The 17,874-nt window shown below is 48.1% G+C and overlaps 1 protein-coding gene and 1 pseudogene across 1 annotated transcript in view; one reads left to right on the top strand and one right to left on the bottom strand.

Moving 5' to 3' along the window:
- Positions 1-1,943: 1,943 nt before the first annotated feature.
- Positions 1,944-17,874, bottom strand: part of ATP6V1B1 (ATPase H+ transporting V1 subunit B1) — a 29,802-nt gene continuing 13,871 nt past the window's right edge. The window contains exons 3-14 of the mRNA XM_007970306.3: positions 10,022-10,120; positions 9,739-9,832; positions 9,069-9,146; positions 8,087-8,226; positions 7,145-7,246; positions 6,480-6,577; positions 5,218-5,341; positions 4,807-4,957; positions 4,468-4,550; positions 3,586-3,690; positions 3,262-3,391; positions 1,944-3,164 (exon numbers count right to left, since the gene is read on the bottom strand). Coding sequence (XP_007968497.1) covers positions 3,001-3,164; positions 3,262-3,391; positions 3,586-3,690; positions 4,468-4,550; positions 4,807-4,957; positions 5,218-5,341; positions 6,480-6,577; positions 7,145-7,246; positions 8,087-8,226; positions 9,069-9,146; positions 9,739-9,832; positions 10,022-10,120 — 1,368 coding nt within the window. The 3' untranslated portion in view covers positions 1,944-3,000. The remainder of the gene's footprint in view (positions 3,165-3,261; positions 3,392-3,585; positions 3,691-4,467; positions 4,551-4,806; positions 4,958-5,217; positions 5,342-6,479; positions 6,578-7,144; positions 7,247-8,086; positions 8,227-9,068; positions 9,147-9,738; positions 9,833-10,021; positions 10,121-17,874) is intronic.
- Positions 11,098-12,385, top strand: LOC140713435 (elongin-C pseudogene; annotated as a pseudogene).

Here is a 17,874-nt window from a genome sequence, read left to right as displayed (position 1 = left end):
AGGAATGTTCATAGTAGCATTATGCATAACAGCAAAAACGTGAAAACATCTCACATGTCCATAAACTGCTGGATAAACAAAAGATGGTATATCCATTCTGTGAAATGTTACTTGGCAATAAAAAGAAATGAAGTACTGATGCATGCATGGATGAACCCTGAAAATATTTTGCTAAGAAGCCAGTCACAAAAGACCACATATTGTATGTTTCCATTTATATGACATAAAACAGACAAATCCATAGACAGAAAGTTGGTTAGTAGTTGCCTAGGGCTGAGGAGTGAATGGATTGTGGGGAGGTGTTGAGAGGTGAAAGCTAAGGATGTAGGGTTTCTTTTTGTGGTAGTGACGACGTTCTAAAATTGATGGTGGCCGTGGATGCACAGCTCTGTGACTATACCAAAAACTTAACTCTTACAATTATAAATAAATTGTATAGTATGGGAATTATATTTCAATAAAGCTGTTATTAAATAAAAACAACTCTTTGCCCAGTGGACACTCAAACCTTTCCCCAAGATGGCTGTAAATTATCTTCGGATGGGAATGGGGAGGGCCTCCTTTGGTGCTAGCTCTTGATCCAATAATTCTGACGTCATCTACAAAACATTTACCTAGAAATGAAACTCAGCTCTTTGCTGAAGTTCTATCCTTCTAAACCACCCTTCTTTCCCTTCCTAGGTAGTATTCATGATTTCACTGTAGATGGGGCAGGGGAGACAGAGGGATTGATACTACAGAAAAGTTGGCAGCTTTGAAAGTAACGTGAGGCAGCCTGATTTATAGAATACTCTTCATCCATTTCTTAACTGGGGATCTTCAGTCTTCTACACTCACGCCCACTATGTCCTTCAGGGCCTCTGCCTAGCAACTCTCTTCCCTTCCTGTCTGGAGCAAACCAAATTCTACCTAGCATCTCTCAGTCAGAGCTGTTTAGAGTTACACACATCTTTTGTGGCCTTGGTTGTCCCTTCCAAGGCTCCTGAGCTCACGTTCCACATGAAATGTATCAAGATATATGTGTGTGTGTTTGTTATTGAGACAGGGGGCCACCCTGTCTCTCTCTGCCGCCCAGGCTGGAGTGCAGTGGCACCATCATGGCTCACTGTGGCCTTGACCTCCCAGGCTCAAGTAATCCTCCTGCCTCAGCCTCCTGAGTAGCTGGGACTACGGGTGTGTGCCATCAGGCCTAGGTGATTTTTTAAAAATTATTTTTCTAGGCACAGGGATCTCACTATGATGCCCAGGCTGGTCTTGAACTCCCCAGCTCAAGCAATCCTATCTTAGCCTCCCAAAGTGCTGAGATTACAGACTTGAACTATCACACCCAGCCTATCAAGCTCGCTCTTTCTTTCTTTCTTTCTCTTTCTTTCTTTCTTTCTTTCTTTCTTTCTTTCTTTCTTTCTTTCTTTCTTTCTTTCTTTCTTTCTTTCTTTCTTTTTCTCTCTTTCTCTCTTTCTCTCTCTCTTTCTCTCTCTCTTTCTCTCTCTCTCTCTCCCTTTCTTTCTTTCTCTCTCTCTCTCTCTCTCTCTCTCTCTTTCTTTCTTTTTCTTTCTTTTCTTTCTTTCTTTTAGACAAAGTCTCACTCTTATTGCCCAGGCTGGAGTGCAATGGCACGATCTTGGCACACCACAATCTCTGCCTCCCGGTTTCAAGCAATTCTCCTGCCTCAGCCTCCCATGCAGCTGGGATTACAGGCATGTGCCACCACACCCGGCTTTTTTATTTTATTTTATTTTATTTTATTTTATTTTATTTTATTTTTAGTAGAGACGCCGTTTCTCCATGTTGGTCAGGCTGGTCTCGAACTCCCGACCTCAGGTGATCCACCCGCCTTGGCCTCCCAAAGTGCTGGGATTACAGGTGTGAGCCACCGCTCCCAGCCCAAGCTATTTCTTAGGGAAGATAATTATCTCCCTAAGAAAACTTCTATTGTCAACTGTTAAGACATTAATGTAGCTTTTAAAATTTTTATTTATTTATTTATTTGAGATGGAGTCTCACTCTGTCGCCCAGGCTGGAGTGCAGTGGCGCGATCTCGGCTCACTGCAACCTCTGCACCCCCTGGGTTCAAGTGATTCTCCTGCCTCAGCCTCCCTAGTAGCTGGGATTACAGGCATGAGATATCACACCCAGCTAATGTTTTCTCGTATTAGTAGAGACGGGGGTTTCGCCATGTTGGCCACGCTGGTCTCGAACTCCTGACCTCAAGTGACCCCCGCCTCGGCCTCCCAAAGTGCTTGGATTACAGGCATGAGCCTCGCTATGTTACCCAGGCTGGAGTGCAGTGGCTATTCCCAGGCACGATTCCGCTGTTGATGAGCACTGGAGTTATGACCTGTTTGGTTTCAGACCTGGACTTGTTCACCCCTCCTTAGGGAACCTGCTGGCCCCCGTCTCCGGGAGGTCACCATATTGATGCCCAACTTAGTGTGGACACCACATCAGCATAGCTCACGACAGACCAGAACTGCTGAACTCAAGCGATCCTCCCGTCTCAGCCTCCAGAGTAGCTGGGACAACATCCTCAGGCTCCGCGCGCTGGGCCTTTTTTTTTTTTTTATAGGGAGAACAGTTCAATGAACTCCGTGTACTCATCACCCCAGCCCCCAGCTTCAACAATTATCTTTTCCTTTCATTTTTATCTTTCTTTTGCCAATCTTGTTTTCAACGAAGATAAATTCATCTCAGTTACTTTTTATTTTTATTTTGTGGGCTTTTAACATAAAAATACAGATGCTCCCGTCAGAGCAAGGCATCGCAACCTTCTGTTCTTCCGCAGCGCCAGGAATCGAAGGGGAGGCATGGAGCGCGGGAAAGCAACCGAGAGAGGCAAAGGAATGGAGCGCACGCCCCACCCCCGCAACCCCACCTCGGAGCCAGCGGAGGGCGGAGGGCGGAGGGCGGCGCAGAAGCCGCTGGTTGGGGTGGCGAGGGAGGGGAGACCCGGGAGCCGAGGGCAGGGTCCCTGCCGGTGTTGGGGCGCCACGGCGCGCGTGGCTAGAGCGCAGTGTCGGGCGCGAGGTCCTGCAGCGCCCCCTCGCGGGAGTAGAACTCGTCGATCACGGCCTGCGGAATGCGCTTCAGCATCTCCTTGGGGAAGATGCGCAGCAGCTTCCAGCCCAGGTCCAGCGACTCGAACACCGAGCGGTTCTCGTAGGGGCCTAGGGACAGAACGGGATTCCCGGGAGTGGTAGAAATGTGTGTGGGGCGGGAGGAGGGTGAAGAGTTTACTGGCTCCACGCCAGCGACGCGCCTTACCCTGGTTGATGAAGTTCTTCTCAAACTTCTGCAGGAATTCCAGGTAGAGCAGGTCCTCAGAGGTGAGCGCCTCCTCCCCAACCACTGCCTTCATGGCCTGCACGTCCTTCCCGATGGCATAGCAGGCGTACTGCGGGAGGGGCAAGCCGTCGGGGTGTCCGCTGCGGGCTTACCACGGGAGTCCAGTAGCCCCCCACCTGGCTCTGCTGGGACCCCGTTCGGAAAGGAATTTTGACAGGAGAAAAGCTCGTCCTTCAGATGGGGCTCAGACCTTCAGCTTCTGAAACTAGAGGACCCACCAACCCTGGACCCTCTCCTCCTTACCAGCTGGTTGGAGACATCTCCATGGTCCTTTCTTGTCATGCCCTCCCCAATGGCTGACTTCATCAGCCGCGACAGGGAAGGGAGCACGTTGATGGGGGGGTAGATCTGAGGGAGAAGAAAAAGGAAGTGGTGGAGAGCAGGACTCAAGCTTTGCTCCCCCGTCCCCAAATTGTTCTCAGGAGGAGCTCCTCATTTATTCTACATTCCGAGGGGTCAACAGGCACACCCACCCTCTCTTATCTCCCACAAAGTCTAGGGCTTGGGCATGCAGCTGTCATATGTGGCCCTAGACAGAACAGTGGAGGGGGTAGATGACATGGCATTAGTTAATAAAAGGCTCAGTATTTCAAAACTTTTGATAATGTGGACAAAAACCTCTTTGAAGCTTAATGGTTAATAGCTGAAAAAAACAAAAACAAAAACAAAAACCTGCCAAGCCAAGAGAAAAGCGTCATAGGGGTCGCCTTTAACCTATACACAGGACAGATGTGTGTCAGCCGTTGTTTTCTGTCCACCAAAGCAAATAACTGGAAAGGGAAGGGAAATAGTATTTACTATCTGCCAGATGCTGTCTATATGCCAACTCATTTTTATCCTCCACAACGCGTCTGGATGATATATTTGATTATTCCCATTTTATGGATGAGGAAACCTAGGATCCAAGAGATGAAATTATCTTCTCAAGATCCCAGAGCCAGGTAAGCCAGATTCTGCTCAGGCCTGTCTTCTGTCTGTGAACCATGCAATCTTCCCTGTGGCTGTCTCCTGTTTGGGGTTCGCTTTGACTGGCCCCTCCTAATTCATGCCTGGGGGCAGTGGAACATCTGTTCCTCAGTGTTTCTCTGGGTTGAGAGCAGGAAGTGGGCAGGGACAGGGCAGTACCTGTCTGTTGTGAAGCTGTCTGTCCACGTAGATCTGTCCCTCGGTGATGAAGCCCGTCAAGTCTGGGATGGGGTGGGTGATATCTACAAGAAAATACAGGTCTCAGTGTGGGTAGGGCCCAGGTCTCCAACCACTCAGGGCCACCTGGGTTCTGTTTCCCTCATGAGAGTGATAGCGGTGTGTGGGGGGCATGGATGGTGGAGGAAAGGGCCGTGTCTATCTCGATGGAGGAAAAGTGCTGGTGCACATCTGTGCAAAGCAACGTGGGCTCTTTAAGTGTGTGGTTGGAAAAGGGAGGGCAGGGGAGCTCTGGAGGGTAGTGGGCTGTGAGGAGGCTACCGTCATTGGGCATGGTGAGGATGGGGATCTGCGTGATGGATCCGCCCCGACCCTCCACGCGGCCCGCCCGCTCGTAGATGGTGGCCAGGTCTGTGTACATATATCCAGGAAAGCCTCGGCGCCCAGGCACCTCCTCTCTAGCAGCAGAGACCTGCAATATCCATGGGCATTGGGGTAAGAAAGGGGGTGAGAGGCTGAAGCTAGGAAGGGTGGGTGGGAGTTCAGTGACCCTGTGAGAAATGGAGTGGGGGGCAGGGGAGGAATGGCCAGGCTGAGACCAAGCCCTGGAACTCATGGGAGTGGGGCAGGCTTGGGTGGACCAGCTCCCCTCTATTTGCAGGGTGACCCTCTGGGGTGTCAGGCTTAGGGAGGGGTAGAGAGGAACCTGACACCCCTTGCTAGCCAGCTCACCTCCCGCAAGGCCTCTGCGTAAGAACTCATGTCCGTCAGTATGACCAGCACATGCTTCTCACACTGGTAGGCAAGGAATTCAGCAGTGGTCAGCGCCAGGCGTGGGGTGATGATCCGCTCGATCCTGGAGGTGTGGCCAGGTGTTGAGAGAGCCTGGAGCCTGGGCTAATGCTCCACATAGCCCGGGGGCTGAGTGCAAGGTGAACTGGGAAGCTGGTGTTGTGCATAGTGGCAGAGGAATGGATAAGATGAGCCCTTGCCCCCATTCCCTAGGCCAGGACCACAGTTCCCGGGAGTAGGCAGACTCCAACACACACCTTGCCTACTGTCTAAGGTAGGAAAGGGGACAGAGGCTGAGGCCAAGAGGCAAGTTGGGTGGGAAAAGCCAGGCAGGGCCAGGACTTTGTCTGGTGAAGATGAGAGTGACTTTTGTCCCCTGTGGGCTGAAGGGGAAGGACTCTGGCATATCACCCTGTAGATGAGTTGGGGGCACCTGCTTTACCTCTATCTTACCCTAGGGCACCCACACTTGGGTCAGCTGGAGCACTCTCACCCCACATTCTCTGGATGGTTTTGTCCCTCTCACTGCTCCTCTCACTGTCCCTTTCACTGTTCCAAGCACACCTAATGTCCCTGTCTCTATGCTTGCCAGCCCTACAAACCCTTCCCACGTGGAGCGCTCCTGAACACCATACCTTGGCTTCAGGCACTCTCAGTTCCCAGCTTTGGGGCTGTGGCTCTTCCCCCTGGGGATGTCACCAACACCTCTAGAATTCTATTATCTGCTTTCTGGAGTACCCTCCAGAAACACCCGGGACAGTTTATTAGAATTGTTTTCATCCACCTGGCCCCCAGATTTAAACTCCCATTTTCTACACTTTTAAAATAGCAGTTTTTCTAAACAAATGTTTAGGGAAATGATCTCCTTGGGGTGACTTTGTGGATGTGACACAGAGATAAGGAGCCCTGAGTTGGGATGGTGGCTGGACATGGGTTGTGGGAAGAGCAGAGGGCACAGGCAGCAGGCAGAGTCATGGTCTGGCTCCCTCTGTCTGTGGGTTTTTCCTAGCCCTTCCTAGGAGGCTAGCCTTTCCTAGCCCTTCCCAGGCCTCAGTTTCCCCATCTACACAATGAGGACTGTTCTCCCAGCTATGGCCCGTGGCTGTAGTTCTGGGATGCCCTGGAGCCCTGGCGCTCTAGGTCTTGGAAGGGGACAGGGTCTGCCCACCTGAGGGCAGTTTGGGCCTCAGGGGAGAGCTCACGTGGGGTCGTTGGCCAAGTTCAGGAAGAGGCAGACGTTCCCCATGGTTCCATTCTGCTCAAAGTCAGACTTGAAGAATCTGGCTGTCTCCATGTTCACCTGGATACACAGCAGGGTCGGCTGGAGGTAGGGCCCTGTGACCTGAGGGCAAGGCCCGATCCCTCCCAGCTGTCCTCAGGAAAGCCTGTGGACTGACCAGCTACCAGTCGCTAGGCACCATGGCCACGGGGTGGTGACCCTGGGGCTAGGAAGGGCAGGCACTGGGTTTGCTGCCCCAGTCCTCACAGGGCCTCGTCAGATGCCCCTGGAGAGGCTGAGACTTCTTTAAGTCCAGCTCTGCTCAGTGCCATCCCCACCCCTCCTGTCACCAGCTGCTGCTCTGCCCACCTCCCTGGACTCCCAGGCCTCCCCTTCCTGAAGCTATCTTTTCTCCCCAAATGCCCTGTCTTCCCCTCCTTCAGGCCACCCAGGGCCCATCTTACCACTGTGATTGCCTTTGGGACACCCTGAGGGCCACATGGCCCTGGTCACTGCTCCCATCCTCACCCCTCCTGGCTGGCCGGGACACTGATGGCTTCCCCATCAGATCAGGTCATGCCAGGGGCTGAGGGAGACAGGCTGCCTGCTCCCAGCCTCCAGAACGTGCCAGTCTGCTAAGTCCCTCACCCCCATGGCTGCAAAGACGATGGCGAAGTTGTCGTCGTGGTAATCCAGCACAGCCTTGGACTTCTTCACCAGCCCCGCCTGGCGGCAGATCTGAGCGGCAATCTAGGGCAGAGTGGATTGGGTGGGAGTACGTCACAGTCGGAGCCGACGCCCGCCCCATTGAGCACCACTGCTCACAGCCTTTAGTGGGAGGGATCCAAGTCCAGAGAGGTGAAGGGGCTGCCCCAGGTGCTACAGTCTTTCTTGGGGTGGAGGATGGGGGCTATTGTGCGGCTGCTAGTGGGCTGGGGGTGCCTGGTACGAGAGGCAGGACAGAGTAACAGTCCCAAAGAGCAGCTGCCTCCGTACGGGTCTGGGCACCTTGGCATAGGGCAGGGTCATACCCTTCCACAGCCTGCTGGGGGGCTATCTGGGCACAGAGTTGCCCTGGGCCTGCAGTGTGTGGGCCTCCAAGACACCATGCCCAGAGCCAGGAAGGAAGGGTCACAGTAGGGTGGGGGCACTTATGCCCTCTGATCGCTCAGGCCATTTTGAGTGGTCAGGGTGCTGGGTGGCTGGAGGAGCATCTCGAGACCTTGTCACACCAGCTGCTCTGAGAGGAAGCGGCTGTTCACTGTGGTGGTTGAGAGAAGCGGGAGCGGGTAGTAAAGATGAGTGCAGGGACAGTGGTAGGGGCTGTAAGCTCCCCTGAGCAGGACTTTCTACTCTGGGAGCTCCCCATGGGCTCCCTCGCTTGGGGCAGCCTGAAGATTGGACCGGGAGGAAATCTTGTGCAGTCCTGAGTCCGTGAGCTGCCTGGGGACAGCTGCCAGTCTTGATACAGGTGACCCCAGCCCCGCCAGCCCCTGCCTGCTTGGCACAGGAGCCATCCTCACTGGCCCAGCAGCCCAGCCACTGCTCTGTCCCTCCCCCAGCCATGCCTGCTGGCCATGGAGGCCTCACCTCATTGTGGGGGAGCCCGGCTGCTGAGAAGATGGGGATCTTCTGGCCGCGGGCAATGCTGTTCATGATGTCAATGGGAGAAATGCCCGTCTGAATCATCTCTTCGGGGTAGATGCGGGAGTGCGGGTTGATGGGCTGGCCTGGGAGAGGGCGATCACAGAGCCATGCTCAGGGGTTCAAACCCTTCCCTGACCTCCTCAACACTGACCCCAGACTCCAGAGCAGCACTGTTTGACGGGCCTTCCGGCGATGATAGAAACGCACTCTGGCCGTGCTGCCTGATGTAGCCCTAGATACAAATGGCTACAGAGCACATGACATGTGGCTCTGAAATGGGACTTTATTTCTATTTGAATTAGTTCAAATTTAAATAGCCACAGGCCAAGTGCTACCTTGGACAGCGCTGCCCTCGTGCTTTGGAAGTGGCAGGCAGGGGGAAACTCAGGCTGAGGCTCTAGGGCCTAAGGGGGCAGAGCCCTCATCACCACCTCCAGGTACTAGTGCAGGGTTCGGAGGGCCTGCGAGTGACTCAGCCTCCTGTCTGAGCAGATGAGTCTTCTGTGCTTTGCCACTGACTTTCTGTGTGGCCTGGGGCAAGTCATGGGTCCCCACAGGCCTCCAGCATGTCCTCAGTAAACAGGTGGGATAGGGTTTGAGGCCTGGGGAAGGTGCCCACTTGAATGGACGAGAGCTGGCAGAGCACCGCAGCCCACTCTCAGGATTGTGGACAGGAAGCCAAAGGCAGGGGCATGATGGCCTTGGGGCAGGCATGGAGCACTGCCCAACGATGATGGCATTTTACAGAGGATGGACATGGAGTGCTGATGGCAGTGTTGGGGTTCAGTGGAAGATCTGGGGATAGAGACACCTTTGCTGCTCTCCCATCACATCTGATCTGCTCGTGAGTCTGGGCAGAACTTCCAAGAGTGGGGAAGGTGTTAGGGCTTGGCCCTGAAGCCATCCAGAGCCTCCAGTCACTCACCATTGATATCCAGAAAGTCCTCCGCCATGACCACTGGCCCCTTGTCAATGGGCTTGCCGGAGCCATTGAACACCCGACCTGAGTGTGGGTGAGGAGTGTTAGAGGGTGCTCAGGCTAGCCCTGTGTCCCTCACTGCTGCCTACCCTCCACACCACCACCAGCTCCCTCCCATTCCCCAAAGGAGTGTCCCGTGTCCCCCTCCCCTGCAGCCCACAGGTAGCCCAGAGAGCCAGCTACAATGACTGTTCCTGTGAGAGTCTTCCTTCCTCTCCTGGAAACCTTTACAGGCAAGGCCTTGGCCCAGGACAATGACTCTAATGGGGGATTCCAGGACTCGAGAGAGGAGAGGGCCAGGCCAGGTCTTGGGAGAGAATTAGGGGATATTCAAGGCTTAGCAGTCCCTTTCAGCCTGGCTCCAAATAGGTGGCTACCTACTGTGTCTCTGGTCTATTGAACCCACCTTCCTCATTGATTGAACACCTGTATGTCAGACCCTGTGCTGGGGTCAGGAATCAGAGAGAAGAAGACACACCCCAGACCTCAAAGAGCCCACCAGGGAGACAGGCATATAAACAGGAAGTGACGGTATAGTGTGCTGAGGGCTTGGTCGGAGAAGCTGGGCTGGGAGGTCAGAGGAGCACCTCCATCCCTTCTCCTTCCTGTCCCTCACCCAGCATGTCCTCTGACACCGGAGTTCGTAGGATGTCCCCTGTAAATTCACAAGTGGTCTTCCTGGCATCGATCCCTGATGTCCCTTCAAACACCTGTGGGAACAAGAGAGAGTTTCTCCACTAAGGGGCCTGCTGGAGGGAAGAGGGCTAACCTTTCTGGACATGTTTTGTGTTCTCAGGGAAATAGACCATTTCCTGCCTTCAGAGTTTGTAAGACAGTGTGGGAACTTTATGGGTTAATTCATTGATTTAATTAGCCAATGTCCCATTGACCCCACTCACCTGAACAATGGCCTTGGTGCCAGCCACCTCAAGCACCTGCCCGCTCCTCTGAGTCCCATCTGGGAGGGTGAAGTGGACGATCTCCGCATACTGCGCAAACTGGCAGGAGGGGAGAGCAGCCATGTGACAGTGAGACCAGAGGCAAAGTCTCTTCTCCTCCTCCGGCCCTCCCTGACCCAGTCCCAAGCTGTTCTCTCCCCTCTGGTGCCCAGACACTTGTGGAAATGAACTCGAGGGGCTGGGAAGTGAAAGTCTGAATTCTGTTTGGGAGGCAGTTGCACCCACTTTGGAGTTGCAAGACCAGGTTAGAATTGAAACTCTGAAGCTTAGTAGCTGCCTGACCTTGTGGAAGTTACTTTACGATTTCAGTAACTCATTAAATACGTAAGTCATAAGTAATGAGCTTTAGTTTCCTCATCTTTAAAAATGAGGATAATAATAGTATCTACTTTCCACAGCTGCTTCAGGGAAGAAATGAGATACTATATGCAGATCCATTAGCATGGTGCCTGGCACTTTGTAAAAGCTCAGTAAAGATGTAGTAATGATTGGGCTGCCTCGGGTTCTGGACAGCGTATCTGTTTCTGCCCCTGTGGACTAGGGGTCAACACACTGGCAAAGTGCTTGCCTCTGCTGAGGCACCAGGAGAAAGATGCTCTGCTCACAGGTGTCTTTCAGTACCAGTGGCATGGGACTAGAATTGACTTATGTAGTCCTTCCAGGGATCAGGAATTTTAAAAATCAGGCTAATATTCAGAACATATACAGAACTCTTAGGCTGGGTGTGGTGGCTCATGTCTGTAATCCCAGCACTTTGGGAGGCTGGGGCGGGCAGATCACTTGAGGTCAGGGGTTTGAGACCAGCCTGGGCAACATGGTGAAACCCTGTCTCTACTGAAAAAAGAAAAAAAAAAACAAAACACATATATTGCCAGGTGTGGTGGTGCACACCTTTGGTCCCAGCTACTCGGAAAGATGAGGCTGGAGAATCGCTTGAACCCAGGAGGCAGAGACTGCGGTGAGCTGACATCGCACCACTGCACTCCAGCCTGGGTGATACAATGAGACTCCATCCAAAAAAAAAAAAGAACTTTTAAAATGCAATAATCAAAAGGATTTGATCAAAGAATTTGAAAAAACATTTCTCCAAAGACGACATACAAATGGCCAATAGCCACAAGACAAAATACTCAACATCAGTAGGTATTAGGGAAATGAAAATCAAAACCACAATGAGACAGATGCCACTTCACACACCCTAGGATGGCTATAACAAAAAAGATAGGCGAGGTGAGGTGGTTCATGCCTGTAATCCCAGCACTTTGGGAGGCTGAGGCACATGGATCACATGAGGAGTTTGAGATAAGCCTGGGGAACATGGTGAAACTCTGTCTCTACACAAATACAAAAATTAGCCAGGCATGGTGGCAGGCACCTGTAGTCCCAGCTCCTTGGGAGGCTGAAGCAGGAGAATCCCTTGAGCTGGGGGTGGGCAGAGGTTGCAGTGAGCTAAGATCACACAACTGTACTCCAGCCTGGGCAACAGAGCAAGACTCCGTCTCAATAAAATAAAATAAAATAAAATAAAATAAAAAAGATAATAACAAGTGTTGTTGAGGATGTGAGGAAATTTGAATGCTCATACAGTGCTGGGAGGAATAGAAAACAGTGCAGCCACTTTGGAAAGCAGTCTGGCAATATTCATAATAGCCAAAAGTGAAAATAACTCAATGTCCATCAACTGATGAATGGATAAACAAAATATGGTGTATTCATACAGTAGAATATTATTCAGCATTAAAAAGCAAGAGACTGCCCTGGAACCCATGGGGGCAGGCAGCCAGCTCAGGGGGCGGCCCTGGAATGGGGCTATGGTGGTACATGGGGACCCGGCTATGGTGGCTGCGGGGCTAGCGAAAAACTTCTCAAGATCCTTGGGAAGCAAAGGAGGATTTCATAAGAACAAAACGGATGGAGGGGAGAAAACCTATGGTGGCTGCGAAGGCCCTGATGCCATGTATGTCAAATCGATATCATCTGATGGTCATGAATGTACTGTAAAAAGAGAACATACATCAACACCAGGCACTATAAAATCTATGTTGAGTGGCCCAGATCAGTTTGCTGAGAACAAAACCAACGAGGTCAATTTTAGAGAGATCCGTTCACATGTGCTATTAAAAGTATGTTTGTATTTTGCGAACAAGTTTCACTAGACTACCAGCTCCGCCAAGATTCCTGAATTCCCGATAGCACCCGTAATTGTGTTAGAACTGCTGCTGGCTGCCACCTTCCTAGATTGTTAGAAAAAAAAAATTATAATCAACTGTTAACTCTTTTCAGTAGTTAATACCCATAGTTCAGTTAGTAATTTTTTCATATATAGTGTGTTGCCTGTATGCAGTTGAATTATATAAAGTTCATTGCAAAGCAGATTTGTTTTTTGCATAGCAGAGTTGAAATTTGTTTGTTACATCAACAAATTAAGGACATTTTCACAAACTGAGAAATAAATATGCCAATTCATAAAAAAAAAGAAGTACAGATAGATGCCGCAACATGAATGAACCTTGAAAATATTATGCTAAGTGAAAAAAGCCAGGCACAACAGGCCACATATTACACAGTTCTATTAATAGAAAATGTCCAGAAAAGGCAACTCCATAAAGACAGAAAGTAGATCAGTTGGTGCTCAGGGCTGGGAGAGGGAGGACTGGCGTGAGAACTAATGGACATGGGGTTTCTTTTTGAGGTGATGACAATGTTTTGGAATTTGATCATGATGATGTTTGCATAACTCTGTGAGTATACTAAAAGCCACTGGATTCACAGTACGCAAATTATATTTCAATTTTTGTAACACATCAGGGTCCCAGATAGTCAGGTGGCTGAGACAGGAGGATCACTTGAGGTCGAAGTTGCAATGAGCCATGATTATGCCACTGCATGCCACTGCATGATCATGTCCCACTTCAGCCTGGGTGACAGAGTGAGACCCTGTCTCAGAAAACCAAACCAATCCAAAAACCAAACCAACAAACCATCAGGCTATCCCTCCAGGACCACAGGCAGCACATGGGCAGGTAGAGCTTTGTCCCGGGGAATCCCTGAGCTCTGCTGTCTGTGCATGCTCTGGGAGCCACCCAGTCCCAGTCTTTACCCACAGCTAGAGGAGACCACAGACTTGGCCAGGGAAGCTGGGCTAGCAGAACACACCATCCCCATTGACACTCATCACCAGCTGTCATAAGCACCAAGAGATCTAAGCCCCGTACCTGCACCTTCTTCCTGGAAAAAGTCCTGGAGCAAACGCATTGCATCCCCTAGGCTCCCTCACCTCACTTCCCAGGTGGCTGATTTACTCCCGGGAGTAAGCCATAATTTTAATCCAACTAAAATTAATGCTTCCAGGCACAGTGGCTCACGCCTGTAATCCCAGCATTTTGGGAGGCTGAGGTGAGAGGATTACTTGAACCTAGGAGGTTGAGATCAGCCTGGGCAACCCAGCGAGACCCATCTCTACAAAAAACCAAGCCAAACCCAACAAAAACCCAAAACAACAAACAAACAAACTATTGATGGTAAAAAGACAACACTTTCCTGCCAAATTCCTAATATTCTGGGAAATTAAAGCACTCTTCTGAATTACCTTTTGTCATTAGAGGCAATCAAGACTGAAATAACAGATTATCTGGAAAAGAATGAGGAGGTCATCCTTTTGTGCCACGACCTATGAAAGATATAAAGCTGTACCATGTTCTCTGACCACAAAAGTAAGTTAGAAATCAATAACAACAGCAAAAAAAAAAAAAAAAAAAAAAAAAAAAAGGCAGAAAAACCTCTTACATTTGGAAGAAAAGCATTCTAAGTATAGAAGCATTTATATCAGAATTAGAAAACATTTAGCTCCCGTAATAGTGAGAAGCTGTATATCAACATATGTGTGAAGCATTTAAAGCTTTAAATGATTGTATTAGATAAGAAAAATAGTTGAGGCCGGGCGCGGTGGCTCAAGCCTGTAATCCCAGCACTTTGGGAGGCCGAGACGGGCAGATCACGAGGTCAGGAGATCGAGACCATCCTGGCTAACACGGTGAAACCCGTCTCTACTAAAAAAATACAAAAAAATTAGCCGGGCGAGGTGGCAGGCGCCTGTAGTCCCAGCTACTCAGGAGGCTGAGGCAGGAGAATAGCGTGAACCCGGGAGGCGGAGCTTGCAGTGAGCGGAGATCGCAAGAGCGAGACTCCATCTTAAAAAAAAAAAAAAAAAAAAAAAGAAAAATAGTTGAAGAAGCTAAAAGTATGCAATGTGAGAAGTCAGAAAAAAGAAGTCTACTTTCTTTCCCAAAGAAAGTAGAGGAAATAAGAGTAGAAATTATTAAAACAGAAAACAAATATATAATAGAGAAGACCAACAAAGCCAACTGGTTTTTTGAAAAGCTGACTAAAACAGACAAATTGCTGGCAACACAGATTAAGAAATAAGAAAGGCATGAATAAATAATTGTTGGAATAAAAAAAGTCACAACTAGATAAACTGATAATATTTAAAAGATAATGAAAGGAACAATGAACGATTTTATGCAACACATTTGAGAAATTAGATGAAATGAATAAATATAACTCAAACCAAAGCCAACTGAAAATGAAATTGAAAGCCAGAATAATCCTGAAATCTTGAAGATATTAAATAAGCAAAGAAAACACCAGTCCCAGATAGATTTGGCAGTGAGTTCTAACAGTCAAGGAATAAACAATTTGAAACTTAAGCTCTTCAAAGCTGGGAAGAGAAGGTACTGTATTTAACTCATTTTATGAGGCAATTATAGCCTTGATACAAAAATAAAATAATTATGGGAAACTTGTAAGCAATCTCACTCATGAACATGGATGCAAAAATCCTAACAAAATATTAACAAATCCAATCTAGCAATGCATAAAAAAGACCAAGTTGTAAGCCAAAATAGTAAAGAAAATAAATGAAGATAAACATATACACACAAACAGAAATTTTAAAAGACCAAGTTGGGATTATTTTAGAAATGTTAGGCTGGTCTAGTATGAGAATATCTATTCATATAATTCACCTTATTAACAAATTAAAAGATTAAAAACTATGAACATCTAAAAACATTTTGAAAAAAGTTTTTTAAAAAAACCCATCCATGATTAAAACCAAAATCAAAAAGAACAAAAGTACTCTTTGAAAACAGGAAATAAAAGGGAAATTTCTTAACCCCAAAAAGAATATCCTCAAAAAACCCTACATAGGCTGGGTGCATTGACTCACGCCTGTAATCCCAGCAGTTTGGGAGACTGAGGTGGGCGAATCGTTTGAGGTCAGGAGTTTGAGACCAGCCTGGCCAACATGGCGAAACCTCATCTCTACTACAAATACAAAATTAGCCAGGTGTGGTAGCACATGCCTGTAATGCCAGCTATTGGGAAAGCTTAGGCAGAAGAATCGCTTGAACCTGGGAGGCGGAGGTTGCAGTGAGCTGAGATCACACCACTGCGCTGGGTGACACAGCAAGACCCTGTCTCGACAAAAAACAAACAAACCCTACAGAAAATATGATATTCAATGATATGATGCATAAAGCATTCCCTTTAAAATTAGGAGCAAAGCGAGAATCTCTGCTATTTTCATTCTATTCAGCTTTGTACTGGAGGAACTACTTAAACTAATAAAATAAAATGAGTAACAATTAGAAGGAAACAACCACCAAATAAAAAGCCCCCCTAATTCCCAAATACATTGAAGATAGTACCAAAAGGAAAACTATAGATCAATTTCTCTTATTAACATAGATGCAGAAATAAATTCTTAGTCTAATCAAGCAGTGTATTAAATAAACATGTATGACCAAGTAGGATTTAATCCAAGAATGCAAGACTAGAGCGATCAACATTAGGGAATTTGTCAACATTTGATAACAAAAATCATGATAATAGAGAGTTTGTCAACATAGATTAAAAAAGAATCCTATAAGATGATGTAAATAGAAGCCAAAAGGCTTCTGATAAAATTCAGCATCTGTTTCGCTTGTTTGTTTGTTTTGAGACAGAATCTTACTCTGTCCCCCAGGGTGGGTGGAGTGCAATGGTGAGATCTCGGCTTACTGCAACCTCTGCCTCCTGGGTTCAAGCAATTCTCCTTCCTCAGCCTCTCAAGTAGCTAGGATTACAGGCGCACGCCACCACGCCTGGCTGATTTTTTTTTATCTTCAGTAGACACGGGGTTTCACCATGTTGGCCAGGCTGGTCTCGAACTCCTGACCTCAGGTGATCTGCCGGCCTTGGTCTCCCAAAGTGCTGGGATTATAGGGGTGAGCTACTGTGCCTGGCCAAGCATCTGTTTCTAATACAATTCTATATAAAACAGGAATGGAAGGCAACTACTTGAACACTAAACTATTAACCAAAACCAACATCAGCATCCTTGTACATGGTAAAATGTGAAAGTTACCTTCATTTCCAATAAAAATCAGTAACAGACACAGATACCTACATTACAATTGTTACCTAACATTGTTTTGGAAGTTTTTGTTTATACAGTAAGACCAGAAAAAGAAAAGAGAAAATTAAACATAAACAGAAAATGTCCTTTTTTTTTTTTTTTTTTGAAACAGAGTTTCACTCTTGTTGCCCGGGCTGGAGTGCAATGGCGCGATCTTGGCTCGCTGCAACCTCTGCCTCCTGGGTTCAAACGATTCTCCTACCTCAGCCTCCCGAGTAGCTGGGATTACAGGCATGCGCCACCACGCCCAGCAAATTTTTTGTATTTTTAGTAGAGACGGGGTTTCTCCATGTTGGTCAGGCTGGTCTCAAACCCCTAACCACAGGTGATCTGCCTGCCTCGGCCTCCTAAAGTGCTGGGATTATAGGCGTGAGCCACCACAACTGGCCGAATGTTCTACTTTTTTAAAGATGGTGGTGGGAGGTGACCGTATTCTTCAAAATGTCAAACAAAGTCTGTGGGAAAATGTTCCAGATGATAGGAAGCTAGACAGACATGACAAGTGCAATACCTGACCCTAGACTAGATCCTATACTGGAGTGAAGAAAAAAAATGCTATATTCCAATTTATCAGCTTACCTGGGAATTGGAATATGGATGGTAGATTAAAGTATTGTATCAGTATAAATTTCAGAAGTTGATAGCTCTACTGTGGGTATATAAAAGAATATCTTAATTCTTAGGAAATACACACTGAAGTACTTGAGCTTAACGTACCCTCAAAAGATTCAGGAAGCCCAGGTGTGGTGGCTCATGCCTGTAATCCCTGCACCTTGGGAGGCTGAGGCGGGTGAATCACCTGAGGTCAGAAGCTCAAGACCAGTCTGGTCAAAATGGTGAAACCCTGTTTCTACTAAAAATACAAAACTTAGCCGGGCATGATAGAGGGCACCTGTAATCTCAGCTACTCGGGAGGCTGAGGCAGGAGAATCGCTTGAACGGGGGAGGTGGAGGTTGCAGTGAGCCAAGATTGTGCCACTGTACTCCAGCCTTGGCAACAAGAGTGAAACTCTGTTTCAAAAAAAAAAAAAAAAAAAAAGTGTCAGGAAAAAATGATGCACACACAGCCACACATGGAGAGCAAATGATAGAGCAAGTGAGATAATATGTTAACGGTTGGTGACATGGATGTTCCTACTACTATTTTTATTTTTGAAAATTTTTATAAAATTGAAATTGTCTCAAAATAAAAAGTAAAGTAAAAGCATACTGATGGAAAAAGAGACATAATTCCCTTTATTTGCAGATTATATTATACATTTAGAAAAACTCAAGAGGCTCTGGTTTAGAAAAAAGTTTTAGAATGAATAAGATAATTTGGCTGTTTATAAGA

Source organism: Chlorocebus sabaeus, chromosome 14, assembly GCF_047675955.1.
Source record: "Chlorocebus sabaeus isolate Y175 chromosome 14, mChlSab1.0.hap1, whole genome shotgun sequence".
NCBI classification, from domain to species: domain Eukaryota; kingdom Metazoa; phylum Chordata; class Mammalia; order Primates; family Cercopithecidae; genus Chlorocebus; species Chlorocebus sabaeus.
Note: the sequence above shows the minus strand (reverse complement) of the source record. Positions and strands in the feature narration are given on the sequence as shown.